Source organism: Acomys minous, assembly GCF_964271855.1.
Source record: "Acomys minous genome assembly, chromosome: 1".
Taxonomy (NCBI): Eukaryota; Metazoa; Chordata; class Mammalia; order Rodentia; family Muridae; genus Acomys; species Acomys minous.
The window spans coordinates 158,511,251-158,539,004 of NC_140483.1; the positions used below are offsets into that span (position 1 = coordinate 158,511,251).

The 27,754-nt window shown below is 40.4% G+C and overlaps 1 protein-coding gene across 6 annotated transcripts in view; it reads right to left on the reverse strand.

The window, feature by feature from the left end:
• ASTN2 (astrotactin 2) overlaps positions 1 to 27,754 on the reverse strand; it is a 960,073-nt gene that overhangs the window by 811,494 nt on the left and 120,825 nt on the right. For all 6 annotated transcript variants that reach the window (XM_084779663.1, XM_084779662.1, XM_084779659.1 and 3 more), the window contains exon 2: positions 15,937 to 16,124. In XM_084779663.1, coding sequence (XP_084635789.1) covers positions 15,937 to 16,124 — 188 coding nt within the window. The remainder of the gene's footprint in view (positions 1 to 15,936; positions 16,125 to 27,754) is intronic.

Genomic DNA, 27,754 nt, shown 5'->3' on the forward strand with positions numbered 1-27,754 from the left:
AGCACAATTACAATGAACTGAGCTCCCATTAGGTGCTGGGCAGGATGCTAGACACTGTATTTGGGCTATTTCATTTTATTCAAAGTCATCTGTTACAAGTGGAGGTACTGACTGTCCTAAATGTAAAATCTAATAAACACAGTATTGTGAACTCACATGAGCTGTGGCTACCTGTGTAAGAATTTTATAAGATCAAGCCAGTGAAGACTCTATCATTAAGCTCCATCCCTAGCTAAGGAACTTCAGGCAGCAAGGGGGAGGGGAGGCCATTTTATCTGAGGTGTGGCTGTGATTAGCTTGTCTATGCTCTGAGGATGGCCCCATACCTGTGTGCATGCAGGTTTATGAACTGGAATTAGTATGAAATTAAAAAAAAAAGATATGAAGGTGGGAGGAGGACGTATTTTAGGGAGGGAACAGAGGGATTAGGAGGGGGCACTTGGAAATAGATAGCATTAAAACACATTGAATACAGGCATTAAAATGATAATAAAAACTATTTAAAAGAAAGAAATAACAACAGAGCATCAGCACTTCGAAGAGATTTACAACTTTACAGCTTCCATTTGCGAAGCACCTCCTATAGGTGAGGTACCAATCACTTCACTCAAATGGCCTCATAGAGCCTGGGATCCACTGAGATAAGGCTCTGTCCAATTAGATGTCTCCTTACAGGCTGGGCTATATCATCTTTTAGTAGATAATAAATATAATAGAGAAAAAAACAGAATGAATAACATCTGGATCCTCCCACTGAGTTAGCATGTTTGCATTCTTATTGATATCAGTCAATATATTAGCGGGGAAACATGGTCTCAAGATGCAGAATCTAGTGAGGGGTGGAGGGGACAGGCCTGTATCACAACTCAGGGTTGTGGAGTAAGTGAGGGTGAAACAGACAGATCTCTGTCATTCCAGGCCAGCTTTATAGTAAATCCTTGCCTTAAGTGGTGTGGGGAGGAAAGAGAGTATGAGAGGTGGGGGGATGCTGAATCTCAGTCTGGGGAAGGGAGCTGTAAGTGGTCTTGTGCTCCTCACTTTGTTCATTCATACAACAGGCATAATCCCCCATATCTTTTCCCTGAGTCATCACTAACAGGAAGTTTCACAAACTTATGGAAGTAGCTAGGATATGACAAAGACCATGCTGGCATATACTAAACATTCTGCAAACAGCTACAGTGACTGTGTGGGGAGTCATCTGTGAAGAATCTGCATTCAGTGCTATAAGCTGAGAACGGGTCACAGTGTGGTGTATGGTAGGATCACTCTGTCACCTGCCTCCAGGTCTATTCACTCCAGCTGTATATCAGGCACACACGCCACCTGTCTTCTGTAAACTTTTTCACTGCCCTCCATTTCTTTCTTCCAACTCTTGAGGTCACTGAAGCCACTGAAGGTGGAGGTACATCACCCTCAATTCCCAGCTATATCTGCAGAATAAGACTCCTGCACAAAATAACATCTGTTGTTCAGAACCTCATAAACATGAGCCAATGCTCCATGAATAAACTTGCCTTTGTCTATCTACAGGATTTCAGGCAAATGTTTTCCACTGGTCTTACTAACCTATGTTGATGGGGACTTAGGGGCTTCAGCTTCTGACAATGACCAATTGTGTGGTCCTAAGCACATCATTCTTTAAGTCTCTGTCTGCACTGCTGTATAGAAAACTATAAGGAACAAGGCCTTTATATTCCATAAAGAGATGTTTTAAAATTAGTTTTACAAATTCTTTGATAAGTTCATACAAAGTAATTTGATCATGTTCAACTCCTACACTTCTATCTAACTCCTCCCAAATAAATCCCCTCTCTCCATCCTACCTTCTTCCCCCATTCTCTCTCTTATTATTGATCCCATTCTATATTTCTCAGTGAGTCTAATTTTGTTGTACCACCCACTCAAGAGCCCAGAACCTTCCAGGTCCTCCCTCTCTCAGAAACATCAATTGTTAATATCTCCTAAAATACAAGTGGGAGTACATGAGCCTTTATCCTATCCAAGCTAGAAAACTGATTGTCTTGATCTTGTGCAGGTCTTATGCATGTCTTGTACACATACCACAGATGCTATGTTTCAATGAGTACTCTTTTCATCCCACTTTCCCCTTAACAAGATTTTAAATAGAAATAGATTATATTAATGTTCCTTAGTCAAGAGCATCTGAGCTTTAAAAATATTTACCATTTACTGGGTAATCCCCACTTATCAGACAGAATTTTTACTTAAAATGGACCTACGATTGGGTTCACTTTGTACTAGAGGAAACAATAATCCCAGTAACGTAAGATCACAGTTTTCAAAGGGCTCACAAGTGTGAGTCTTTGAATTCTTCTCTCTGCCTCCAGTGTCACTTGAGTAATTTCAAAGGCCCAGCCATGTGCACCATGTAAGACTCCTTTACCTAAAACCACATCAGTATAAGTGGCAGAGTCATACATTTCCCGCCAATTGGCTCCTGTGGACCTGTGTGACACATACACAAAACATAGGCATAGGCATAGCTATAGTCTCAGTTACTGTTCTACTCCTCTGAATAGATATTATGACTAAGGCAGCCCTTTTATTTTTATGATGTCTTACTTTTCATAAGTGCTCCTTTTTGCTAACATGTTTTATTTTTGTATTGTAAAAACTACAATATATCCCAACCACAGTTTCCCTTCCCTCTACTCCTCCTAGCTCAACATACCACCCCTCTCTCCTCAACCCCCAATCCATTCCTTCTCCTGTTCCTCTTCATAAAAGAGCCAGCCTCCAAGAGATGACAGCTGGACAAGACAAAGCATGATGCGATATGTCAAGGTGAAAGCCCTCATATCAAGGCTGGACAAGACAACCAGGAGGAAAGAGTCTTAAGAGCAGACAAAAGAGTCAGAGATACACCCACCCCTACTGTTACCAAGACATCTCCATATAAACAGCATTTAATTTAGGGCTTGCTTAAAGTTTCAGAGGGTTAGTCTTGATCATTACAGTGAAGAGCATGGCAGCAGAAATCAGGCATAACACTGGAACAGTAGCTGAGAGATTGGTCCTGGGGTGGGCTTTTGGTACCTCAGCCCCTAGTGATACACCCTGACAAACAAAGCCATAATGCCTAATCCTTCCTAACCTGTCCACCCAGTAAGAATTAAACATTCAAGTATATGAAACTATGACATCCATTTTCATTTATATCACTACAGCCACCTATGTACTGCCATCCTTATTATAAAACATTAATACAAGGCAGCAGCTTGAGTGTAAACAACAGAATCTGAAGAGGCACCCATGAAGAAAGGTGTGTGTGTGTGTGTGTGTGTGTGTGTGTGTTCATGTGGATGCTATAGCATGCATGTGGCTTCCAGAAGACAACCTTCAGTTTTTCTTCCAGGTGATTTGGGCAAACTACCATGAAGAATTGCTGTAAGAATTAGGTAAAACAATGGATGTAATGCACATATTCCTTCAACAGACTAACAGCCCTTGGAAAGAACTTGTAATACTTGTAAGAGTGTCAAAACTACAGGTGAACACATAGGGATGCCCCACCCCCCATTTTTTTCTCTGCTTCAACTACACCTCACATTTGTTTAATCAAGCAATTTACAGGGGGCAAAATAATTAGTGGCTTTAAGTAGTTTTGATACAACCAGACATCACAATCAGGATAAATCATCTCTGACATATGCCCAGATCCTTCAAATGACAGATGACAAACAAAAGCAGGGCAAGGTCCTTCCTTACAGGCAGAATCATTGAATTAATGGAAGAATTATTGCCTCGGCAATCCACTCCAGTCCTATTGAAAGGAACGGTCCAATTTATCAAAGCTAAATGAACATTAATTGCTGCAGTCTGGTAAGTTTTCCAGCCGCTATGACCTTCATTGAATTTTAATCCAAAACAGATAAGATTTCCTTCCACACAAGAGGAAACAACACAATTAGCTCGAAATGACAGTGAGAATATGAAACAGATTTGCAAGCAGGAGAGAGAGAGAGAGAGAGAGAGAGAGAGAGAGAGAGAGAGAGAGGGAGGGAGGGAGGGAGATTCAATGTGACTTAAATTCAGCATCAAGGAGGCAGGCAGAGAAAAGGTAAACATGACTAACATCTGCCATGGCTCTTCCCTCTCCTTCACTCAGGAGGGAAATTGGGGAGGTGGAAGGCAAGATGAAGAAGGTGGCAAGCGTAATAGAAACAGAATTTCAGTTAACTGCTGTAATTAATGTTATGTCTCATCAGGGAGAGATTAGAAAAAAAACAGAGACGGAAGGAAGAAAAAACAAGTATTATTTTGCTATTAAAGATGCCCTTGAGGTGGGGAACATTAGCATCTGAAGTGTGAATTGGGTAATTGCTTGACTGTATCACTGGATTTGCAGACAGGATGATTATGCCAGTGAAGTGAAATATAGCTGCGTGGAACCTCCATCAGGTAAGACTCCCTCCATAGACATGAACAGACTTTCTGCTGATAATAGTTTACAGCAGAGGAGGACAGAGTGTGAGGACTAGTAGGAGCTACACACACCACACATGCACACACACTGCAGAGCTTCTAGGTTGGAAAGCCAAGTGCCACTGACATGTCAATTAACACTGAAGCCACTCTTGGAGACTTGGAATCTTTGATTAGTGTGTGTGTGAGGGGGTTGTATATGTCCATGTGATACAGATATGTCACAGCATGTGTGTTGAGGTAAGAGAACAACCTCAGGGGTCAGCCCTCACGTTCCACTTTGAAAGAGTCTCTTGTTCTCAGCTGCATATGCTTGGCTAGAGGGCCTGGTGGCCTTTCTAGCTCTGTAATTCTGTTTCTACTACCTACATCGCAGGATGAGTGCTGAGATTACAGTTGGACATGCTCAATGTACAGATTTTACATGGATTCTAGAGCTCAGGTCATCACACTGACACAGCAAGTGCTTTACCCACTGAGCCATCCCTCCAGCCCTAGAAACTTTGCTCTTTTTTTGCCTTATATTCACTCTGAGATGCAAAGTATAGACTAGATGACTTAAAAAATTATGATGATGAAGAGAGATCAGGTAAACATAGGCTGCACAAAGCTTCTGCATTGTTAAAACAAGAAAAGTCTCTCATGATTAAGTAATCCAGGAAATCAATAGTGGTATGATATTGCTACACAATACAAAGGGATTACCCAATATCCCACCAACACTTTTGTGTGTAGGGAGGGACTCTAGAGTTCTATAATTATAGAATTCTATAATTATAATTCATATAACAGACTATAATAGCTTCCAGCTTTTCTGGCTCATTGAGCAATTCCAATCTGTGATGACTGCTCAGTTCTTCCCATCTTTTATGTTCCGGACTCTTCAGAAGATTACTAGTTATTTATTTGGAGACTGTACCTTAAAGGCCTTGTCTAACATTTTCTTGCAGTTGGAATGGTTAAAGTTTGGGCTAGGGTACTGTGCTTAATGTCTCAAGCCAGGTGGTCTATACCATTGGCCTTATGCCTTATTACTGATTAGAATAAACTTGAATTCTTGAATAAAGTAATGTATTATGTTGAAAGGAGGAAACCAGGAAGATACTGTATATATCCCATACCTAGATATTACAGGTGCTACCTTAATTGAAAAGCAAGCAAGCAACCAGCCAACCAACCAACCAAAGAAACAAACAAAAACCAATGAAAATTTAGTTAAGGGCCTTGCAAAAAGAGACCATAAGTTATACCCTAAACCAAGTGACAAATATGTTTATGAGGATCAGAGGTAAAAAGACTCACAGGAGAGAGAAAGTGAAAGTAGTGCAAGAAATTAGATTTCAGCAGCTCCAAGACTGAGAACATCAGGAGCCATAGTAAGCTGGAAGCAAGGATACAGTCCCCTTTTGAGACCCTAGAAGAAGTGATGATCTCATGACACCATGGTTTCAGCTTTCTGGCACCTAAAATAGATTAGAACACATTTATATTGCCGAACCCCTAAGTCTGTGACAATTTGTTATGGTAGCCTCCAGAAACAAACAAAATTGGTATCAGTCTCACACTTCACCATAGAAATGTAACTATTTTCTCTTGATAATTGATAAATATCCCAGGCAATGGTACTTTGAGACTGTAGCTACCCTGCTGTTCTCAAAGATCCCCCATTTATTTTAGTACACATGGTGGATCTTGTCAGCAGTAATTATTACAGTGGCTACTGCCTAATAGTGGGTTTTTATTTCCCCATTACCTTCTGCAATTATTAATTGGGAGTTCTACTGTAAAGAAGAGCTGTCCCTTCTGCCCCATTTATTTAGTTAGTTGATTACTTCGAACAACGGTTTCAAGTCGATATTCTTAATAACTCCAGCCCAACTTAACTCAGAAGATATTTAAAGAAAAGAAAATGTAAAGGCTTAAAAAGAGGATTCACTGAGCTCCAAACTAAGATGCTCTAAGAGCATGTTATTACTTATTCTACCTTCAGCCTCAAGAAAGAATGTGGTCTCCATAGTATCATTTACAGCAGAGGAGACAGTGAGCATTAGAGAGATTTAGAACCACGCCTAATGACAAACAGCGCTGAGGGAAGGCACGGATTGAATACATAGCTGTCTCTCTCCAAGGCCACATTATTTCCCATTATACCAAGCTGCCTTTTGAGCACAGGAGAGAAGGAAGAAATGGAAAGTAGAATCTACAAAGGGACCATGAACCTGAGCACAGCACCCATATTTAGGGAGGGAGGGGGAAGGTCTGACTTTTATGTTATGGGGATACTGAACAGTAGTCCTGGGATCTTGAAGAAAAAGAAATTATACAAGCAGAGGTTGAAGTAGAATGGATTTGTCATTCTAGTTTGTATACTTGAGGGAGTCACCAAGCACACAGTTCCTTGAGCCTCCTGTCTCTGACTCCTTTGAATGGACTACCTGTCATCCTCTCTTCCAGGAACTTCACTGCATCCAAACCCACCTTCTCCAGTGTTTTTTTCCCTCTGATCCCTTGTCTATATACCATCATATACTATGAAGGTATATGATGGTATACAGCAAGCCTGCCATATACCATCCTCATCTTACAGAATGCTTCCTGACACTTCCTGACATCTGAGCCTCCACTTGCCCCAGTGTGCTGCCCTGCAGTGCCAATCCTTACTACACTTACCTACTTCTTGCTCTCTGTGCCTCTCTTCTGTGTTTGCTTCTCTGTTGAACCTTCTGTCTGCTCCTGCAATTTTTTCTTCTTTTCCTCTAGCCCTCTCATTGTTTTGGCTCAGTTTGGTTTCTCTTTGCCACTTTCTGCCTCTCGTAGTTTTTACTCTGGTAGTTTCTCAATAAATACTGACAGTTGTCTGGTTTCCTGTCTAGACTTTTCTCTGACTCTTTCTGCCTCTATCATACAAAATTGATTGCTTACACACTCTTTTTTGTGTGTCTTCCTTGGCCAGAAGCCTTAGAGGAACTGTCTGCTGGACCCTTTGTCAAGCTGAATCCATCAGTATCCAGGATGGCTTCGTTAACTTTTTCAACAGAGTTTCATCTGACTTAGTAAGCAGGTGTGGATACCACCTCTCTATTTCTTCTCTCTTTCCTTTCCTCCTTCCTTCCTTCCTTCCTTCCTTCTTTCTTTCCACCTTTCCTTCCTTCTTTCTTTTCTTTTCTTTCTTTCTCTCCCTTCCTCTTTTGCTCTCTGTCTGTCTCTGTCTCTTTTTCTGTCTCTCTCTCTCTCTGTGTATCGTTCCATTCTTTCTTTCAAGGATTTATTTTTTGTTGTTGCTTAATTCTTTTCTAAAAGAAATTCATACACAAACAGCATCTGCATCACCATTACCACTTCTCTCTCTACAGTAACTCTTATAAGGCTTCCTAAATTCATGACCTTGTGTTTGTTATTGTTGCATTACACACACACACACACACACACACACACACACACACACACACACACACGCACAATGTACTGCGCCCATTTACATTTGCTCATATGTGGATGTTTCCAGGGTTTGACAGTGGGGACTGGGCATACTTATATGGGAGCATGTTTGAGGAGGAAACTGGTTTTCTGTCTTTCAGTAGACAGTGGCCACCTGTACTTCTTCATTTAGAGGGAGAACACCCACTTTCTGACCAGTAATTAAACATGGCTACATTCTGTTGGTGATTGTTTGTGTGCACATGCCCTCTAGAAATGCTTCCTGCACTGTTGGCTCTTCCATTTACCATGCGATATGAGTGGGCCACAGGACGTGAAAGAATCAACATCTGAGCATTACATACATTTCTGTATTTTCCTAGATTCCCCACCAGCTGTCTCTGACTGGAGCTCTGCTTTAGCCAAGGTTTCAGAATGACAGGGTATGTAGAGCTTGAGTCACAGCCCCTACAGATGTCCTCCCTTAACATGCATGAGAAATAAAATGGCCAATCCCTGAGACTGGAAGGACGGTTCCTGCAGCACAAATAACTGGATGATCTAGAAGAGTAGGATGTTGTGATGTCTAAAGTGCTTTGGGATTCAGTGTTCCAATGAGAATTTATAGTTCTATTACTTTGGGAGAAATTCTTAATATTTCCATATGCATTCTCTCCTCTTGATAATATGATTTTAATTTTATTTCAGTTATGTAAATGAGCAAATAAGAAACTCAGAGTGGTGAAATGACTATGTAGCTCTCCATAGCTGGAGTTTAGCCAATTCTAAACTTAAAGCAATCATGGATTTTAAACACCAAAATGTCTGTGTAGAGTTCCTGATGATGACAATTAAGATTGTTCTCTGGGCTCCACATGCAGAGCACAAAAATGCAGGGGTGCCCACACACACGCACGCATGCACGCACACACGCACAGGTACACACATCCCACATACATACACTTTGTAAAGGCAGCAGATAAATGAATAAAGCATTATCCATTTGTCTTTTCTTACTAGAAGGCAAGATTTTCATTATTAGATTGCATGGGGACACTTATCTATCATTACATGACTGATGAAATCCATGACTGAAGGAATTAGTGATATGCAGTGAATGAGTGAACATACTTGTTGGAGCAATGATCTAAAGCCATATTTCACAGAAAGCCTTAATAAGCATTATACCCATCTAACACAGATCCTTTAAATAAAGCTACTGATTAAGAATGGTAATAATTTTTCTAAATTTATGTGGCATGTTATAATCCTCACAGTATTTCTTATAGATTATGACACCAGAGAGTCATAGATCATCTGGACTTGAAGGGGATGCAATAGTCATTTTATCTATTATTCCTCTCATAATTCTAATGGTTGGGTTTCCAATCTTGGCTGACACTACACTGATGAACACAAGTGTCGCACTGCACCCTACCTGAGCCATTCCACTACTTGATAGCTTCAGCACATTGAGAGAGGACTGTGCTGCCATGGATAGGAATTCTAGTTTCTTATAGTGTTTCCTCACGGAGGTCCAACAGAACACATCTGTAGCCTTTTCTGTGGGGAACTCTTTCTATGAGAAAAGTGCCTTCAAAAGTCTTTTCTTCTACATCAAACCATATGTTTCTTTTCATCCACTTAAAAATACTTTTGCCACAAAAAAAAAGACCAGAGATTATTTAAAAGAAAAATCTAGGATAAAAGGTATTGATCTTAAGCAGTTTCTTTAATAGGATCTGTGGAAATCTTTAAGACAAGCATACCATATCAAAATGAAATATCATTGTTTAAAGGAGATATGGAGGGAAGTTGAATTGTCTAGCCCTTTGCTAAGACAGGGTAAGCAAGTCCTCAATAGTCCCTGTCTAATAAAGATGTATGTCAGATATATTGGTTCCAAAGGCTGAAGAACATGCTCCAACATAATAGAGAATTTTGGGTGACTATTCAGGTAGAAAACTGTCTCTGTCATCTTCTCATTTGGAAAGCCACTAACATGCACTCTCAGCATACTCAGGTAATCAAGTTTATTCCTTCTCAAGTATCTGATGAAGTTGAAGACCAGGTAGCTTAGTTTTACTATGAAGCTTAGTTGTTTAGAGGTTAAGATGCATTTAAGTCCAGATACATGTTTTAAGCTGATAATGACAAGATGTGATGGAGATTGATTTACATTCAGAATTTTAGATGCACCAAGATAGGAAAGATGTTTTCTCAAAGATATCAAGTACAAATGGCCAAAACACTAACAATATAACATTTATAGAATTCCTGATTGTGTCATGGTTCTTCTTGCTATAGTTAGTTTATTGTATATATGTGTAATAATGTAAATGTATATGTAAAAAATAAAAAATTGTTTTAAAAAAGAAAACTGGTAACTTTTTTGATGTAGGAATCTTTGATAATTGCAAAACTAAATATATCCTGAAATGTCAACATAATAACCATAGCAGCAGTGAGAAACAAAAACAAACAAATGAACAAAATCTACTTTAATGCAAAGAAACAACAAAAAATTCTGATAGAATTTGCTAGGTGATTTTGCATCTGACCTTAAGGGCCACCTAGAGCAGGTGGACTCTTTCATTCCAAATAAGCAAACTTCTGCAAAGAACACCAAGCAACTTAGGAATCCTGAGAACAGGAGAAATAGGTCTTGTCCAGTTGGTTATCAATACCAAGTGGCCTTCTCTAAAAACATACATGCAGATATCATTATGCAGATTGAGCAGGTTTTATTTAGAATATATATATATATATATATATATATATATATATATATATATAGGTGCATATATTCATGAAAGAGCAATTAATGAAAAAAGAGGCCATGGATTTATAAAAGAGACCTCGCAGGAGTTTATGGGAGGGTTTAGAGGGAGAAAGGACAGGAGAAATTGTTTAATTATCATCTAAAAATAAAAGAAATCATTTAAAACCATCCTTTTTCTATTCATTTACAAACTCAGATGTCAAACCAAGCTGGCAGAGTGACTGACACTGAGGATGAACAATGGAAATGGTACCTACAGGACTCCAGCCAAGAGCTTGCTCTGACTGGGTACCTGAAGGCAAATTGCTCAGCTCCTTCTGGCTTTCTTTTCTCCAGTTGATAAACTGCTGGCATGAGCAACACCTCTCTTCCAAACTGACAATATTCCAAGTTCTATCAAGTGTTTTGGAGCATGCCAGGAATGAATACTCCATAAATAACAGGCATGATAGACCCTTACTACAGCTAACATTTTAATAACAGTTTTTGCTTTTTGAGCACTTACTGACTGTCAGGCACTATGCCATGTAGAATCATGCCCAAGAACACAGACTCTCAATTTGGACAGACTGGAGTCGGGATCTCAGCTTCAGCATTTATTGGTGATGTGCATGAACAAGCTTCGAACTACACAAACTGCCAGGTTTCTCATCTGCAGATGGGGTAACTGAGAGCATCTTTTTTTTTAGAGGCTTCATGGAAGTTAAGTAGAATGATGCAAGTGCCGCCCTTCGACTTCCTAGCTGCAGATCATTCCCCATGCCAATGAGTACTACCATTCATTGTACAGGACACTGGGGAATGTAATTTCTATTTACAATTAGGAAAATCTCTTAAGAAATGGGGATTATTACCTCAATTTTATAAGTGATAGAGGTGATCTGGCCAAAGATATGAAGCCAAGGAAAGAGATTGTATTCAAATTTGGAATTGATTCCTAAGCCATCAACCCCATTAATCTGCCCATGAATTCCACACAAGAGGGATCAATTGTAAGAATTCACTCATGACATCACAGAATTTAAGCCAACACCAAAGAGGAGACATGGTAGTCAATATATTAGATAGGAGAGAAACAGAAATGAGGCTTAATAAAGCGTTTTTCCTTTTATCCTTTGTATGCTCAAAGTGTCACAGATAATTATTTTATTAACATTTAAGTTCCTTAAATCTTTGTGTTTTTGTTTTTGTGTTTGCTTGTTTTGAGATATGGCAAGAATTGTATATGATGATGCATGTAAAAAAGAATTTGTGAAACAGCCCAGCATATAGTAAATCCTTAAAAGAAATGGTAGGTGCTTTGACAGTTTCCTCTACATCAGACAGCAACAGAGCATCACAAATAAGTCAAGACCAGTGTCTTCATGCTCCTTCAAATACTCACTGCTGCAGTGTTAATATTAATAGCCATTGTCTTTGTGGACTCACTGTACATCATGCATGCTAATGGCAACTGCTATTTATACATTCTATTCACTCTGAGATTGATATAGTCGGTATGGTTTTATAGATAAGAAAACTAAGTCTGAGCAATGTTAAGGGACTGAGTCAAGGTAAAAGTAAGATGAAAAGGAAGGACTGATGAGGAAGAGGGGTTAAATTAAGAGCCAGCTCTGCTGAATTCCAAATCTCTGCTCTCTTCCGGGCATTTAGCTTCCTGCATGGCTAAGGCTGATAGCATCTGGGGCTAGTGTAGGAGAAGGAAATGATAGCCCACTATCTGGCCCAGGTACATTGATAATCTTCATTGATCCTTTGGAATACAGATAATCAGATGGTAGACCATTTGGGGATTGGGAAACTATTAAATTCAGGGTGTAAGAAGCCATTTAGTATACAAGACGGTCCTGAACGTTCATTACATCTTTTGCTGTTAGATGTTGCAGCATGCTGAGAAGAGATGGAAGCTATGCTCAGGAAGAAAACTTGTGGGAACTCATGATCTGTCCTTTGCCTAATGCACATTTTCTTTACAGGCACCTGCTACAGATTGTTTTCATGGGTGTGTATGTTTCTTTTTGTTGTGAAAGTAAGGATCTTGAGGTTTTCAGTTAAAAAAAAAAAAAAGAAGCCTTACGGGCAGTAGGCTCTACTTACATAGCCATAGATTGTAAAAGGATACAGGCATAGAGAAAGAAGTGCTCTTTCTTAATTCTGAGGGATGGAGACACAAATTGTGGATCCTCACCTCCACCCATACTTCTTTGAGATTTCCCTGAATGACTTCAGTCTTCTCCTAAACCATCTCAGACCTTAACCAAAGATGAAAACCAAGGCTCATGTAGTAATTATCTGTCATGAGCCTGGAATTGGGGAAAGTATGATCCCAGAACTGCCTCTTTGCCATCCATCCAAGAGCAAGTTAACTTGTGGAGTTTCCAGTCTGAGCCCCAGTCTTCTTGCAGGGCACTCACAATGGTTACAGAAGCAAATGCTTCTCTTTGTGTTCTTCCAGAGTTGTGTGTAGCCATGAGAACAAGGACAGAGACCATGGCTTTTAAAGCCTGGGCTGTTTTGGGGACTACAGACAATGATGGGACTGATGTGGAACTTAATTTTCCCCTCATTAATAAAGAAAACATAATAAATTCGAATACCTCCACCTTCTCAGCTGAATGGCCCCCAGTCACAAAAGTGAACACCCTTGTATAACAATGATCCAAGCCTTTTTTGACTCAAGGGCTTAGTGTAGCTGCAATTCTTAGTTTAGCCTACATTCCATACACAACAAAAAAAGCACAAAGGAATTAAACACTTCACACAAGATCATCCAGAGAAGACAGTGGGAGAAGAGAACACCATACACAGGCTTTAGGGCTCCTGGTAATATCCCTAGAGACTGGCACCATCTTTGAGAAGTTACCTTCCAGTAATAGACACCTTTGGGTCAAGTGTCTCCAAGACATAAGTGGCCCTTGGGGGCAAGGAGACAGTAAAGAATCTATCTAGATTCCTGACTAGTGGACTATAAGCTATAGATGTGTAAGTGTGTGTACTTTCTTGCATGTATGCGTGTATGTGTGTGTGTGTGTGTGTGTGTGTGTGTGTGTGTGTGTTGCATAAGATAAGTATACTAGCCTATCCATTCCCTCCTCTGCAGGTAAATCCTAAAGGGAATTTCAGTGCTATCTGGCTCATGTTGAGTTATTCTTTTCTAACTGAATTTGCTGAGCAAAGGAAAAAGGTAAGAGATGTGATCCTTGGGAGACTGATCTGACTGACTGGAATCAACACCAGGCCTAGAGTCTGGAAAAGTACATTCTGGGCTCATTTATAATTAAGATAATCTGATATAGGTTACTGGGTTACAGGAAAAATGTATGTAAATAAAAGTTATGGGATAAGATGGAATGCACTTAATAAATATTAATCAAAGCTGAGGCTCATGCACAAACACTAAAGACAGAAGAGCAGCCACACCCTCCACCCCTCTTAACATCAGATGGTACTTCAAACCCCATGGGACCTGAGCAAGCACACGGAAATTGTGTTTACAAATTTGCACCCCCAAATTAGCATGCAGGCACCCACTTGGTTTGGCATGTGGCTGCATCATTTGCTAAATATATATATATGAAAAAAGTCTACCACACACATTCCATGAATAACACAAAGGCCTTGATTTGTTCCTCCATGTGATGAGCACTTGTTAGGTCCAAAATTAACGTTGTTATCTGGATGGGGTGTGCGTATGTTTTTCCAAAAAGGGAAAAATTCCACGATCTCACTCAGCCCTAATCAGAACATCTATTATAGTGTTGGTTGAGGAGAAAATAAATCAAAGTTCTGTCCCACTGTAGAATCTCATCAAATAGTGACTCTTGATGGAAAGAAGAACTAACAAAAGGGGTAATAAGTGGCATTTATGCAAATCACTCATCTTTCTGAGGTCTGCTTTTCTCTTTATATATGTTTGGGACACCATTTCCTATTTTCATTCACTCGCTAATCCATTCGAGAGGTGAAGTGGAAGAAATAACTTGAGATTGGCTTTGAAGAGTATAATACTGGGGGATAAGGAGTATCAGATGTCACCCAAGGCTGCCAGATGAGATTTTTGTATACTGGACCTATCTTTTGCTAGCTTTTTACTTACAATGCAAAACCACCAGTTGTAGGGCTGAAGATATGAAACAATTGGTAGATGCTTGCTTCACAAACACAAAAATCTGAGATTGTTTCCCCAGAATCCACCAAAAAGCCAGGTACAGTAACATGCTCCCCTGGTCCCATTAACAGGAAACAGTGCTAGAGGTTGCCAGCTAGCCAGCCAGCCTAGCCAATCAGCAAGCTCCTGGTTCAGCAAGACACCAATCTCAACAAATAAAGTGGATAGAGATGGAGATGCACATGGGACAACAAGTGCTAACTTCTGGTCCCCACACATACATGAAGAGGAACATCTAACCTTTTAAGAGAAATGTTGAATAGAAGACTGCTCAATTGATTCGAGCAGCCACTTTAGAGGAGGCAACAGATTCAAAGTGTTATGTCATTCAACAGACCTGGAAGATGCCTTTGCCTCTCTGGGCTCTTAATTTCATATTTAATATCCAGGTGATGTGCTACACTTTATGCACCCTTAGTTTACCACAATGAGGTAATTTTCATAAATGTGTATAGCACACTGCTGGGCAAATGAGAGACATACAATAATGTCTCACATTGAGAGATAATAGAGTCTACAGGACTCATTGCTGTCTTGAATAATCAAGAGCAATGCTATCACTTGCTGGCTGTGGCACATTGGATAAGTTTTGCTTTTTGTTTTTCTCCCACCTGACAGTATACTCAGCAACCAGAATCTGAGAGAAATAGAGACATCATCCTAAGTGGCCACACTGGCTATGTCCACCCATCCCTTGTAGTACATAGCAGCTTAAGGCATGTGCCATATCAGGGCACTTGGGAAATTCCTTTCTGTTCCCATTTTACTCCAATTTTGTTTGCTTAGTAATTCTTAGAGACCAATTGTATTTAGGAGCATTGGACCCCAGTGCTTAGCTGAGCAAGACAAGCACGTGACAAATGTTAAACAGCTATTCCCAGACATGTCAACTCAAAGGCCAAAGAGTTGGATACCCTCTATTTTCTCCCAGAAGTACAATTAGTTTGTCACAGCTGACAGATGATGGATGTAATGGTGTCAGTCCAGGCAACACTACAGAATCCACCTGACCTTCTGAGTATTGCTCTGCTCTCTCAACAGGAAAGTTCTATTCTCCCATCTGTAGACAGTACCATGCTTCTTTCTGTACCCAACCCTCATCCCATGTCCAGCTACTCACCATCACTGAAATGTGGAGGATATGCATCTGTTCCTCTACAATCTCCGAGGGCTCCTGAAGTGTGGGAGCTGTGGCCCGGGCCAGCTGCCCAGAGCTGCTCATGGAGACATGGAAGTACAGTGTGCCATTCTCCAGCCACTGCTGTCTCCAGTGCACCAGAGAAATGTCCGCTGCTGTGCCAGACATCTCTGCAAGAGAAGACCAAAACCTCCAGGTGAGATATATGTCAGGATTCTGTGAGCAAATCTGCTACACTCATCATGAACCTAGAAGCCAATTATTTCACCAAGATGGTTTTCCTTATACCACCTGTGATCCAGGAGTCATCACTTCCATTTATAGATGGGAAACCATGGCCAAGACACTCCTCAAGTAACACAGGACCAGAGGCACCCCTTGATGTTGGTGAGTCTGGTGCATTTTTCCAATGCCTCATGAATGAAGAGATAATTATTCTTCAACAGAGGAATGAAACAAAGCAAGAGAAAAAAAGAAGTGCTCCAGTTTTCTGAAGCTTCACAGCTGGCCAAAACTGAAGGAAGAAACATCCTTAAGTTCATGTATCAATTTCAGACACTGAGCAAGAGTCCTCAGGGCAGAAACTCAGAGCTGGAAAGACCCAAGAGAATATACAGCTTAGCTGAGGTACCTAGGGTCTACCCAGTTTAAGAAAAGGGCTAGACAAATGTGCTGTTCTAAGTCTTTCTCAAGTGTTGATGAGCAAAATTCCATTTTTGACAACATATGTTATGAATTCCAAATCAAGAGAACATTGTCACAGATGTCTCCACTGATTAAAAAGAACTAAAGGGCCATGGAGTTATGGCTGGGTCAGTGAAGTGGTTGTTCTGCAAGCTTAAAGATCTGAGTTCAGATACCCCAGTGCCCTCCTTAAAATTTCAGGTGTAGTAGCATGCTTTTGTAACTTCAGAACTTGGAAGTGCAGTGAGTGAGATCCCTGGAGCTTACTAGTTAGGCAGCAAAGCCATGTTAGTGATTTCCATATTCAGATAGAGACTCTGCCTAAAATACATGAACACCCACATAGATACCTGAATAATTATAAACTTACAACCTCATACACACATACACATATGCACACACCACCACCGCCAACAACAACAACAACAAAAACAACAACAACAAAATATCATTGATATCATATAACCGGAAGGAAATAATTAAGCTTTTCTAGCTAACTGTTAAATCAAATCCCCTAATTTGAAGATTATCTCTATGCTTTTATCTGTTTGTAAATAATTTTAAATTATCACATGAGTAGTATATCTATTAAATATTATATCACCACCATTTTCTTATTAGGTAGCAAGGGTAATATAAAAGTTTAAAAAATATTTGATTGGAGATTATAAATTATTTTCTTAGTGTCTTCTACTAAAGCAAGGCTTCCCTGGAAACGTTTCAAAAGGACATTGCCTATGAGTATATCTTATGAATAAAGGAGAAGGGAGATGGGGTTCTGGGATAATTACCAGGTCTGCACTCAAGTCTTTAGGAGCTAGATAGACACAGTAGTGCTCATAAGAAGATGTTAAGTCTTAACAGTATCTGAGTCTTAGAAATTTGGTTCACGCTGGTCACAGAGGCAACCCTGAGACACCCTCTTTACAATGCCATAAGATCCTGTGTACATTCATTCACAGAGATGAGGACTGATGAGATAGGCCAAATTAAGCTTTTCCTTATCAAATCATCATCTCTTCTCATGTCAAAGCTGTAGACCTCATCTCATCTTGTGACACTGAAGAGTCACCTTGAAGAGATAAGTACATGATATTGGCTCAAGCAAATTCTATTGAATTTTCCTCACATACTCCAATCCCAAAAGACTTGAGGTTAGCAATAAAAAATTCTTAGTGAAGGCATGTCTGTCACTTAGTAAATGGTAAGAAGAAAGTTAGTTATGAATTTTTAAATTAGTTATTGATTTATAATCATCATCATAATTATTGATATGGATAGGAACTAATTCAGTCTTCGGTTCTTATGAAACAAGGCTTTAGATAAGCTTGATTGTGTTCTCAGCAACATTCCAGTCTATAGGAATTCAAAAGACAGCAAATATTCCAGCCCTCTCAGTCTGTCTAGCCAGCCACCTAAACTGAAGCATTATGCCTTATTTTCTGACTTCTTGCAAATATTTCCTAACTTGGCTACCTCCTTCCTTCTTGCCTTCCTGTTTATTCTCAACCACAAGCACAACAGAAGTCACCTCACCGAACTGAACATCAACATCCCTCTGGGGCTTCCTCCCTCATTTCAAATCAAAGACAAAGTGACCAGAAAAAATGATAAATGATTTTTCTAAGTGCACACAGCCATGGACTACTTAAAAGGTCAGCCAGAGATGAAGCAGACATGGAGGTAATCACAGAAGTTCTTCTGCTCTTATGGCCATAGACTCCAAAGGGCGCTGACAGCTTATTATGGTGCTTAGGTAAGAAAACACTGAGTGGATCTTTATCATCATTTTCCGTCCTCTAGGCCTGGGGTGGTATGTTTCCACACCAATCCATTTCCCAATTTCAGCACCTGGGACAGTGGCAGTGTCTTCCCTGGCAGCAGGCAACTGTGCTACCATTAGATGGAAGTATCTTTTTTTTTTAATTGAAAAATAAAATAATTCATATTTCATCTCATTTGCTATCCCATCCCATGCATCCTCTCATTCCTCCCTCCCTCCCACTTTCACCCCATTCCCCTTCCCTATGACTGACTGAGGGGGATCTCCTCTCCCTGAATATGATGTTAGGGTATCAAGTCTCTTCTTGGTAGTCTGCTATCCTTCCTCCGAGTGCCATCAGGCCTCCTCATCAAGGGGACATGGCCAAATATGGGGCACCAGAGTTCGTGTGAAAGTCAGTCCCCAGTCTCCACTTAACGGTGGAGAATGTTCTGTCCCTTGTCTAGATCTGTGTAGGGGTTTCATGATGATTGCATGTATTATCCTTGGTTGGTGCCATAGATCAAGCAGAACTCCTGGGCCCAGATCTGTCTATCATAGTGTTCTTCTTTTAGGTTTCTAGGACCCCCTGGATCCATTTAATTCCCTGTCTCCTATATATTTCTCACCTAGAGTCCCAATAGGATGTCCCTACATCTATCCCACTTTCCGGGTAAGTGAAGACTTTCATGAGACCTACCCCTTGGGCTAGTGTCCAGTTATAAGTGAGTATATACCATTTCAGTCTCTCTGCTTCTGGGTTAGCTCACTCATTATGATCATTTCTTAAGAAATGATCTTGCTTAGCACCTTACTCATTTTGCTAAGTGCATCAAAGCTCTGAGCTAGAGATGCAGGGAGTTCGGGGCTGATGTTTGGCATTTGTGGTAGTTGTAAACTAATTGGTTGTAGAACTGAATAGTCTAAGATTATAGACTGTCACCAAAGCAGGAAATACCCAGCTGATACAGCCTGGTTAAACAGGGATACTGGTGGGCATCTGAGCTCTTTTCTCCTGGAGCTATGAAATCCCATCATGCAGGAGGCTTTTTCCACTCATGTTCCCATTAGACAATAGAGGGTTACAGATGGTTAGTGACTTGTATAAGGCCACTGGTGAATCTGTTCTCAGCTGGACTTGGTAGATTTCCAGTCAACGCAATTTCTACAATGCCAATTGCACTTGCAGCATCTCCTTTTCCTTGACTAAATTAGCTCATGAAATTGAGCTCTTTGTTTGCTACAGCGATGAGTGCACAGTCAGCAGACAGTAAATGTTAAATGATAATAACAGTGTGTGAAACATAGTAAATATTGAATCACAGAGGATAGCTCTGGACTTACACTATTAAAAAGACACTGTTGTTGGGGCAATAGGAGGGGAAGCAGGAGACTGCAAAATAAAAACTACTTTAGTAGAAGCAAAAAGCTTGGTATTTATTCATTCATTCACTTATTCATTCATCCATTAATTCAATATAGTTTATCATGGTCTTACACCATTCCAAGCTATGTAGCAGCTCAGAATATAGAGATAAATGAATTGCCTGCAGGGAGCTCCTATTCTGCCAGCAACAAAAGTTCTATGTAGCTTGCTGTCTCCCAGCCCTATGTCATGACCTACACATCTGAACATTCTCTGAGATTCCGCATTATCTTATTTATCCCTTCCCTTCTGTATCCCTGTCATCAGGAGTTATAGCCCTGCAAGCCTTTATCTATCTGTTAAATGTGCCAATTCCCTCTCATATCAGAGAATAAATATTTTCAGTCCAATCTTCCTAGAATTCTCCTCCCAGAGCTTAAAAAGTGGTTTCTTCCCCACATTAATCCCCCAGTGCAAAAGACACCTGCCCTGAGAAGATGTGCCTGAGCACTCAAGCTGAAGGACTCCTCTCTAAGTACACCCAATCTCTGTCATGTTCCCCTCACAAAAACTGCCAAGAGCACTTGCCACTATGAGAAATTTATCTTACACATTTACTCAAATATATATTTATTCTCTGTCTCTCCAGGGGAGCAGGGACCTTTTATGCCTTGTCCTCCTATTTCTCAAGCACTTTGAAAAATACTTGGCATATAATAAATGCTCAAGAAATAGTTACTGGATCTCTGTGGTATAAGTAAAAGTATATTTACATATTTGTATATATGCCTTTAAATACTTATACATATCCATAAGAAGATGGTAAACTTATTACAAATCAGAATTCACAGTGTTTAGTCTCATCAGAGAATTAAAGAAGGAATGACAGAATATATGTTGGGAATGCAAAGTCAAGAAGGGACTCTCTAAGCTTGGAGACCAACAACTACTCAGAGTAACAGGGGCATATTTGAGGACAGACACTGATGTTCTTCTGAGATGATGTGAAGTCAAGGACCCGGATAATGAAGCAAAGTATACATCCAAGAGTGCAACAAATGCAACTTCAACAGAAGTAGGGGTTTCAGTACTTGCACTAAAACATCCACTTTATTTGGTGAGCAGTAAGAAACTGGCAGAGCAAGCTTGATCAGAAAGCCCATCCCATGTCCATTAAAAACAGGTCAAAGAAACTGCAGCGTGACCAAAGCCAGCTCTTGAAATTCCCTGCTGATTGATTTTCCAATTGCATTTTCCCTTTTTTCTTCCCCTGGTCCCTCCATATAAACATTTCATTGAAGTCTTCAAGTCATATTACAATCAAACTTAAAGCAAAGGGGGACTAAACGCATTTGGTCGGGAACCAAGATGATTCCCATAAAGGCAGATTATGCTGACATGATGAATATAAAATGAAACAGCAGATATTAAAGTGGGAGAATTGGTGCACCATGCCTTCCGGTGGTAGGCTGACTCTAGTGCTTGCCTCCCTCCCACCCTGTGTAGCTTCGTTTTATATTGGAAACATAAAGAAACACAGGAATTGCCTTTTCACCTTTCTCAGTTCTCCCCCTATGGCCTGAGACTTGTGAAATATTCAACAGCCTCAAATCCCCTCAGCCATGCCACAAAGCCAAGTAAGAGGATCAGCCCTCATCAGTAATTCTGGGTAGACTGCCATTCTGCCTCTGAGGCCACTGATGCCTTTCAGCCTCCTGGAAAAGAAATAAAAATCCCGAAGGCGTGTTATGCTTTTAATTGGCTTGTTCTTCCTAATCTATGGCACTCATTGTATTTTTATTTAATTCCTGAAGGTCATTATGAAAATAAGCAGTGCTTCTGATCTCTAGCCATCCTGGTAACATCTCCCATGTGGCTAACTAACCAGCCTTCTGCTTCCACAGCAGCAGCTGACCCTCCAGTATATTATTTGCAGGAATCCGGAGAGAGCTTCCGATGAGTTTGTAAATGGCTTGGCCTCTCTAAGGGGGAAGAAGACATTATATGCAATTGCATATAAGAACTCACTGCCCAGGCAGGGAGAGTTGGGGAAGTTAGTGATGTTAACTTCAGCCACCCTTGCCACTAGCTATTACAGTTTTACACCTGATCATCATGCACCTTCTGAGTGGTCCTAGGAAGTAATTGCAAAACGATTTCCTCTTTTTAATCTCTGTAATGGTTAATTAATATGAATCTTTATCATCACTCTCATGGGCTATTGCAACCGGTTCTCTGCCAGTCAGGGTCTCATCAGAAAAGAAAAGACATATTCAATAAGGTCATTGAAAATAGTCTCATAAAGTGGCCATTTACAAAGGCTTGGGTAGGATTAAAGCAAACCAATAATAGTGAGTGAGATGTCCCAGTTAGCGGCCGTAAAGAATAGTCACATGGATGTAGAGAAGGGGCCATTAAACAGAAACTCTGAAAGAGCCACTCTTGTACAAAAATGCTGCTGACAGTATCTGCAGCCTTTCGTAGAAAGACCCAGACACTGGAAACGCATGGCCCAGAGTGAAGCTGCCAATGGAATAAAGGCTCTGAACACATTAGCTTCCTACCTTGCAAGTGTTTCATGCAAGTCAGCCTCGGGTGGATGCCTAAGGGTGCTTAAGTCAAGAAAACCATACAGATCAGCCTTTTGGGGTTCAAAGCAAACTAGAAATGAATTAAAGAATGGATCTCCAAGGACAAAAGGGGACAATTCAGCAGGTCCCTAACAGCTGCCATGTTCCTTCTTCCAAACTATTCATCAAATTAGTCAACAGGAAGAAAATTCTAACTTGTAATCTGATTTTGTCATTCTTCTGTTCAAAGCTCTTCTATGGTGCCTAATGTTCCTTGGGAATATATTTTGAGGAACCAGGCACACAAGTCCCTTCATGAGCTAGGTATACCTTCATATCTACTCATTTCTTTGCCCCCATTCCTTCGTACATACATATTAATTCACACTATGCAGCACTGTAATTTGATACATAGGTGCTTCTAAACCTACAATGGGATTGCATAAACTTACATGCAATATTTTATAAACTAGAAGTAAGTGTATGTGAAATATTTTTGTACCTAACCTACCAGAGCTTATCATAACAAGCCTTAAGCCTGCTCAGATTTCTCTACCTTATAGTGGAACAATATTATCTCATACAAAGCCTATTTTATAATAAAATTCTCATCATTCTTACAGCCATTGATATGCATATGCCATTCATGGTATGTGATACAGACACACTAAGCACTATTGTGAATGTGCTGAAATTATTTGTTTAGTCTGTAGCCCAGATTGTGGTTGAACACAAAATAGGGGATCCACACACATTTCACAAGTTACACTAAGCTACTGCCCTCTCTGAGGGAAGGGATAGCAACCCAGAGCATTCAGTGATGGCTAGAATCCCATAGAGAAGTTGACAGAAATGTCACTACCATCTCTCTCAAGTGCAGGCACTCTGGAGAATGCAAATTAAGAGGAAAGTAATTTAACTTTCAAAATATTACATTGTCATAGTGTGGGGGAGAAGGTGCTTATATAGAAAACAGGCAATCTTGGGATTTTGTCTGGGGATAAGCCTATGTATATAGAGAGCTGGGAAGAGATATACTAAAATAATAATTAGAGTACTCTTCAAATGGTGGGATCAGAGGTGATTTTAATCATGTGCAGATACATTTTCTCTGTATTGACTATAAATCACCTCTGTAGGAGAAGCAAATACATGCACATTCATTTTAAAGATTCATGTAGTGAATCAGACTTTTCCAAGATTTGGCAGTAAGATATCCTGTCTTTAGGAGCCCAGTCCAAGGAAATGAAAACAATGGTATGTTATAAATAGTTCTAAATCAAACTGAGAAGCTTGGAGGAGAGGAGATGACTTCTGCTTCCATCTAATGTCTTCATGCAGAAACTCAAAGCATGGGCAAGATTTTCTTTCTTTCTTTTTTTTTTTAAAGATTTTCTTAAAAGGTACCCAGCAGATAGAAAGCCTTCAGATGAAGAAAAGGTACAACATTGATGAGGCAAGAGGGTATCACCTATATGAAGAGACTCAAAACGGAGCATCAAAGGAGACCACAAAGCATCATCACTGTAGAGGAAGCAAAGGGACTGAAGAAAGAACAAAATACAGAAAGGGATAGCAACTTCTTAGGGATGGAACAGTTTCTTTCAGGACAGTAAATGCATGTGCCATTTAGCGCTCCTTATTCAGTGCTGGTTCATGAGTGTTTGAAGCTCTTCATATACCACAAATGAAAAACAAAAAACAAAAGTAAAAACAAGCAAACAAACAAAAACCATTTAAAACAGTTCAAACAGACTGAAACCAAGATGGATAATGGACATATCTCAGTTACTTTGACCTACTTCAACAGCCTGGGTCAGTAGAAAACCACTGAATTTTGGATAAGACACTTAGATTGGTATGTTCCCTCTATATTAATTCACCTTTTTAAAAAAGGCCAAATCACAGAGTCTGTGTGGGTTTTTTTTCTGTGTGTTTTGTTTTTTGTTTTTTGAAAATAGGGGTCACAGTCTGCCCTACTTACATCATGTCTAATATAGAATTGAGAAAAAATAAGGCCAAACATAACAACATTTTCACAAAACGTCAGGGCTCTGCAGTTAGTCCCATAGTACACAACATCGTTATGTTGGTCCTCCACCAGTGTGTCTCTCACAGATCATTAACTGTTTATACTGTGTCAGTCACAGAGCTTGGCCCAGAGAATAGACTAAAGCAAGACTTATATTTGATAGCTACTCTCACAGGCTTTCTCATCTTATTTGGATTTTCCTTTGCTCTGTAGTTGTTTAAAAACAAACAAACAAAACCTCAACCAGTGAACAAATAAAAAGCAGCATCAGTATCAGCTCCCCAGCTCCTACTTCAGTTTGCTTATTTATCTACCCCTTTAGTCATTCATAGCACAGCAATGCTATCCTCAGTATGTAGTATGTAAGAGGTGCCCATACCCTATGAGCATATACAGGGGAAGGAGGTCCTGCTCAGTCACAGCCATAGGGGAGGGGAGTAGGAGGAAAACAGGAGGGAGGAATGGGAGGATACAAGGGATGGGATAACAATTGAGATATAATATGAATAAATTAATAAAATATATACTAAAATGCACCATTCCATGTACATTTATTACATTTCTTATTCTTAAGAAAATCATAACCTATGAGACAATGAAAAGAAAAACCAACCAAAGTGATGATAGTATGGAAGCTGCCACAAAACAAGATGCACGCACTACAGGTAAGGGTGTGAGGCCAGCCTATGGTCCTTGTGGATCAGGGATTTGGACAAGGCTTTGAAGAATATATGACCTGGGTGGTTTATGTTTCTAAGAGATCCTGAAGTCAGGCAGGTTACATGCCTTCAGGATGATACCAATGACAAACTGGTTTTGAGAGGTCGCCTAGGGGGACAGAAGGTGAAGAGCTGGCAGGGGTGTGACACAGCTGAGGCCCTGAAGCAGTAGATGGAGAAGAGCATCCCAGGAGTACCGGAGATTCCCACTGCCACCATCAGCTGTCAGCATTCATCTCTGCCTCTGTCTCCAGTCTGCCCATTTCTACATCCTTTGGGAACCACATCTTTTATATAAAACTATTTTCCTAAGCCACTAGGTAGAGAAAAATAATACAGTTATGCTTGGTTTTAAAGGGGATGGGAAGAGAAGAATTAAGAGTTATTCACAAGGAAGAAAAGCATATCGTTTCACATTAGATTTGAAAATAGATGGAAGGTTGATGGGATTGATTCTCATTACTCTGAGCTACTCTCTCCTGAACCACCTCCCACTCTCTTTGCTGCCTTTTTTTTTTTTCAGGGAGTCTTTCCTTGTCTTTTAGCCTCACTGTAATTTGTTTGCTCCATGTGCTTCTGTTCTTTTTAAAGCCCATGATCACAGTGAGTTTTCTGTTTCTCCTTCCCTGAAAAATGATGTGAAGAAGTAGCTAAAAGCACAAGAGTAGGAAGGAACATTTATAATCCCTATTGAAGTGTCATGCTGGGGAGGGGGGTTCATTCACTGCTTTATTTAGTCTGGCCACAGCCATGGGGATGCAAGGTAATTAGGGCTACATTCGTATTTCAGCCAAGAGCTCTAAGGCCTCATGTGCTTGGGTCTAATAATAAGTAGAGGATTCAAGTCCTGGTTTCATGATTCCAAATTGATTGTTTTTCACTACCCTCCTACCTGGACTTAGGAAAGGGATCAGCACATGGAAGTAAAAAGACTGTGAGTTCATTGTCACACAATACGAGAAGTGCCAGGCCAATCATCCTGCTGGTTCCCCTGGTGCTCTGGATACACATTTCATCATTTTGAAAGTTGCATATTAGGATTATACGTGGTTCCCTCTGTTTTTAAGATTCAAATATTACCCTCACAAAGAGGTACAAGAATTGTCATGGTATAGAAAGTTTTTTGGGGTCACTATGTCACTTTCTATATAATCCACCGGGTTGACCTTTACCAGCTTCACCTTTCTGAGCCTTTCTTGTCCCAAAGGCAAAAGTGAGAATCACAAAGACAATCTATGCTTGTTGTGAAAATCTGGGGAATGGAATGTGTGAAGGACTAAGCATTTAGCCTGTGGATATTCCCTGTCAGGCATCTATCTTCTTGTCATTCATTTCCACCTCATCTCTGTCAAGGCAGGAAGAGTCAGACTGCTTTGAGTGCAGTGGGGAATGTGTGTGACAGTATCAGAAGGAAAGAAGGAGGAATCAGAATGGAAATGAGTGCAGACTTTTGCAAATTCTGTCTAAGTCTCTAATATTCCATCCCAAGTGCTACACACCCCTACGCTACCTCTAGAGAAATAACATATAATATTGTGACATTACATCATGAAGGGATGGAGAGTAGATTCACCCATTTTCCTGACCCTGAAAATGAGGACCAGGGATGGATAGAACTTGTCTTAAGTCACATAGCTCCACAATCCAACACTCTTGTTATGTTATGTAGATGAAAATTTACAAAAGAACCAGATCAGAGGATGGAGGTAGAAATCTCCCTGATTTTAGGTAGTAATTTTGTACTTTGGCATCCAAAGCTTCTCCTAAAGATGTTGCACAAGGTTCTTTACGACCCTGCTCCTAAGACAGACGGGTTGATCTCCTACCCAAGTGGCTGGGCATTTGAGTGTCGGTGCAGGGATTCGGAGCTGACAGGCAGTAAACTGTGATGGGTCAGCGGAGCCTGAAAGCATGCAGTACAGGTGAGCAGGGTAAGAGCTGTAGAAGTCAGTAGCCAGAGATGGCCAGACAGGCAGCCAACACCATCACTTATTTGCAGAAAGGAAGACTTGGAGGAACACCTTTCCAAGATGAATCTGCCCTTGTGTCAGACCCTGACCAGGAACTGTTGCATATAGATGCCATATCACCACACTCACACAAATTCCTGGCTTCCAGTTGTGTTTATAATTCACCACCTGCCCCCGTCTCTCCTTCTGCCTTCAGAGATATTATCACTCTTCAAAACTTAGCTCACCCTAGCACTCTGGAGAGCCTAAACCTCAGGGTCATATCCTTCCACTGAGTTGTCAGGCTTCTAATCTCTATACTGGTTCACTAGCCTTATTCATTCCTATTCTCATCACCTTTGCTAAGTCAGAAGATTCACCAGGGCCATGAATCACTGCTATCTCCACTGTTTTTCTAGCAGCAGCTTAGAGCTTTCTGCTCTAGCCAGAAGTTACTGAATAATGGAGTATCCATGATTAAAATTAAAGCCTCAATGATAAGGAAAGCGTGGGTGACATCTGGTCACAGTTTTATGTATTGGAAATGTGAGACACAGAGGAAGGGAAAGATAACTACAGACTTGACACCAGAAGTAGGAGGCACCAAAAGACAGCTCTTTACAGGAACACAGGGGTCTTTTATATGTCTCTGCCATCATCCATCTTGCACTTTACAGTTCTCCACCTAACCTTGCCTCTCTTCAAACAGCACACTAAT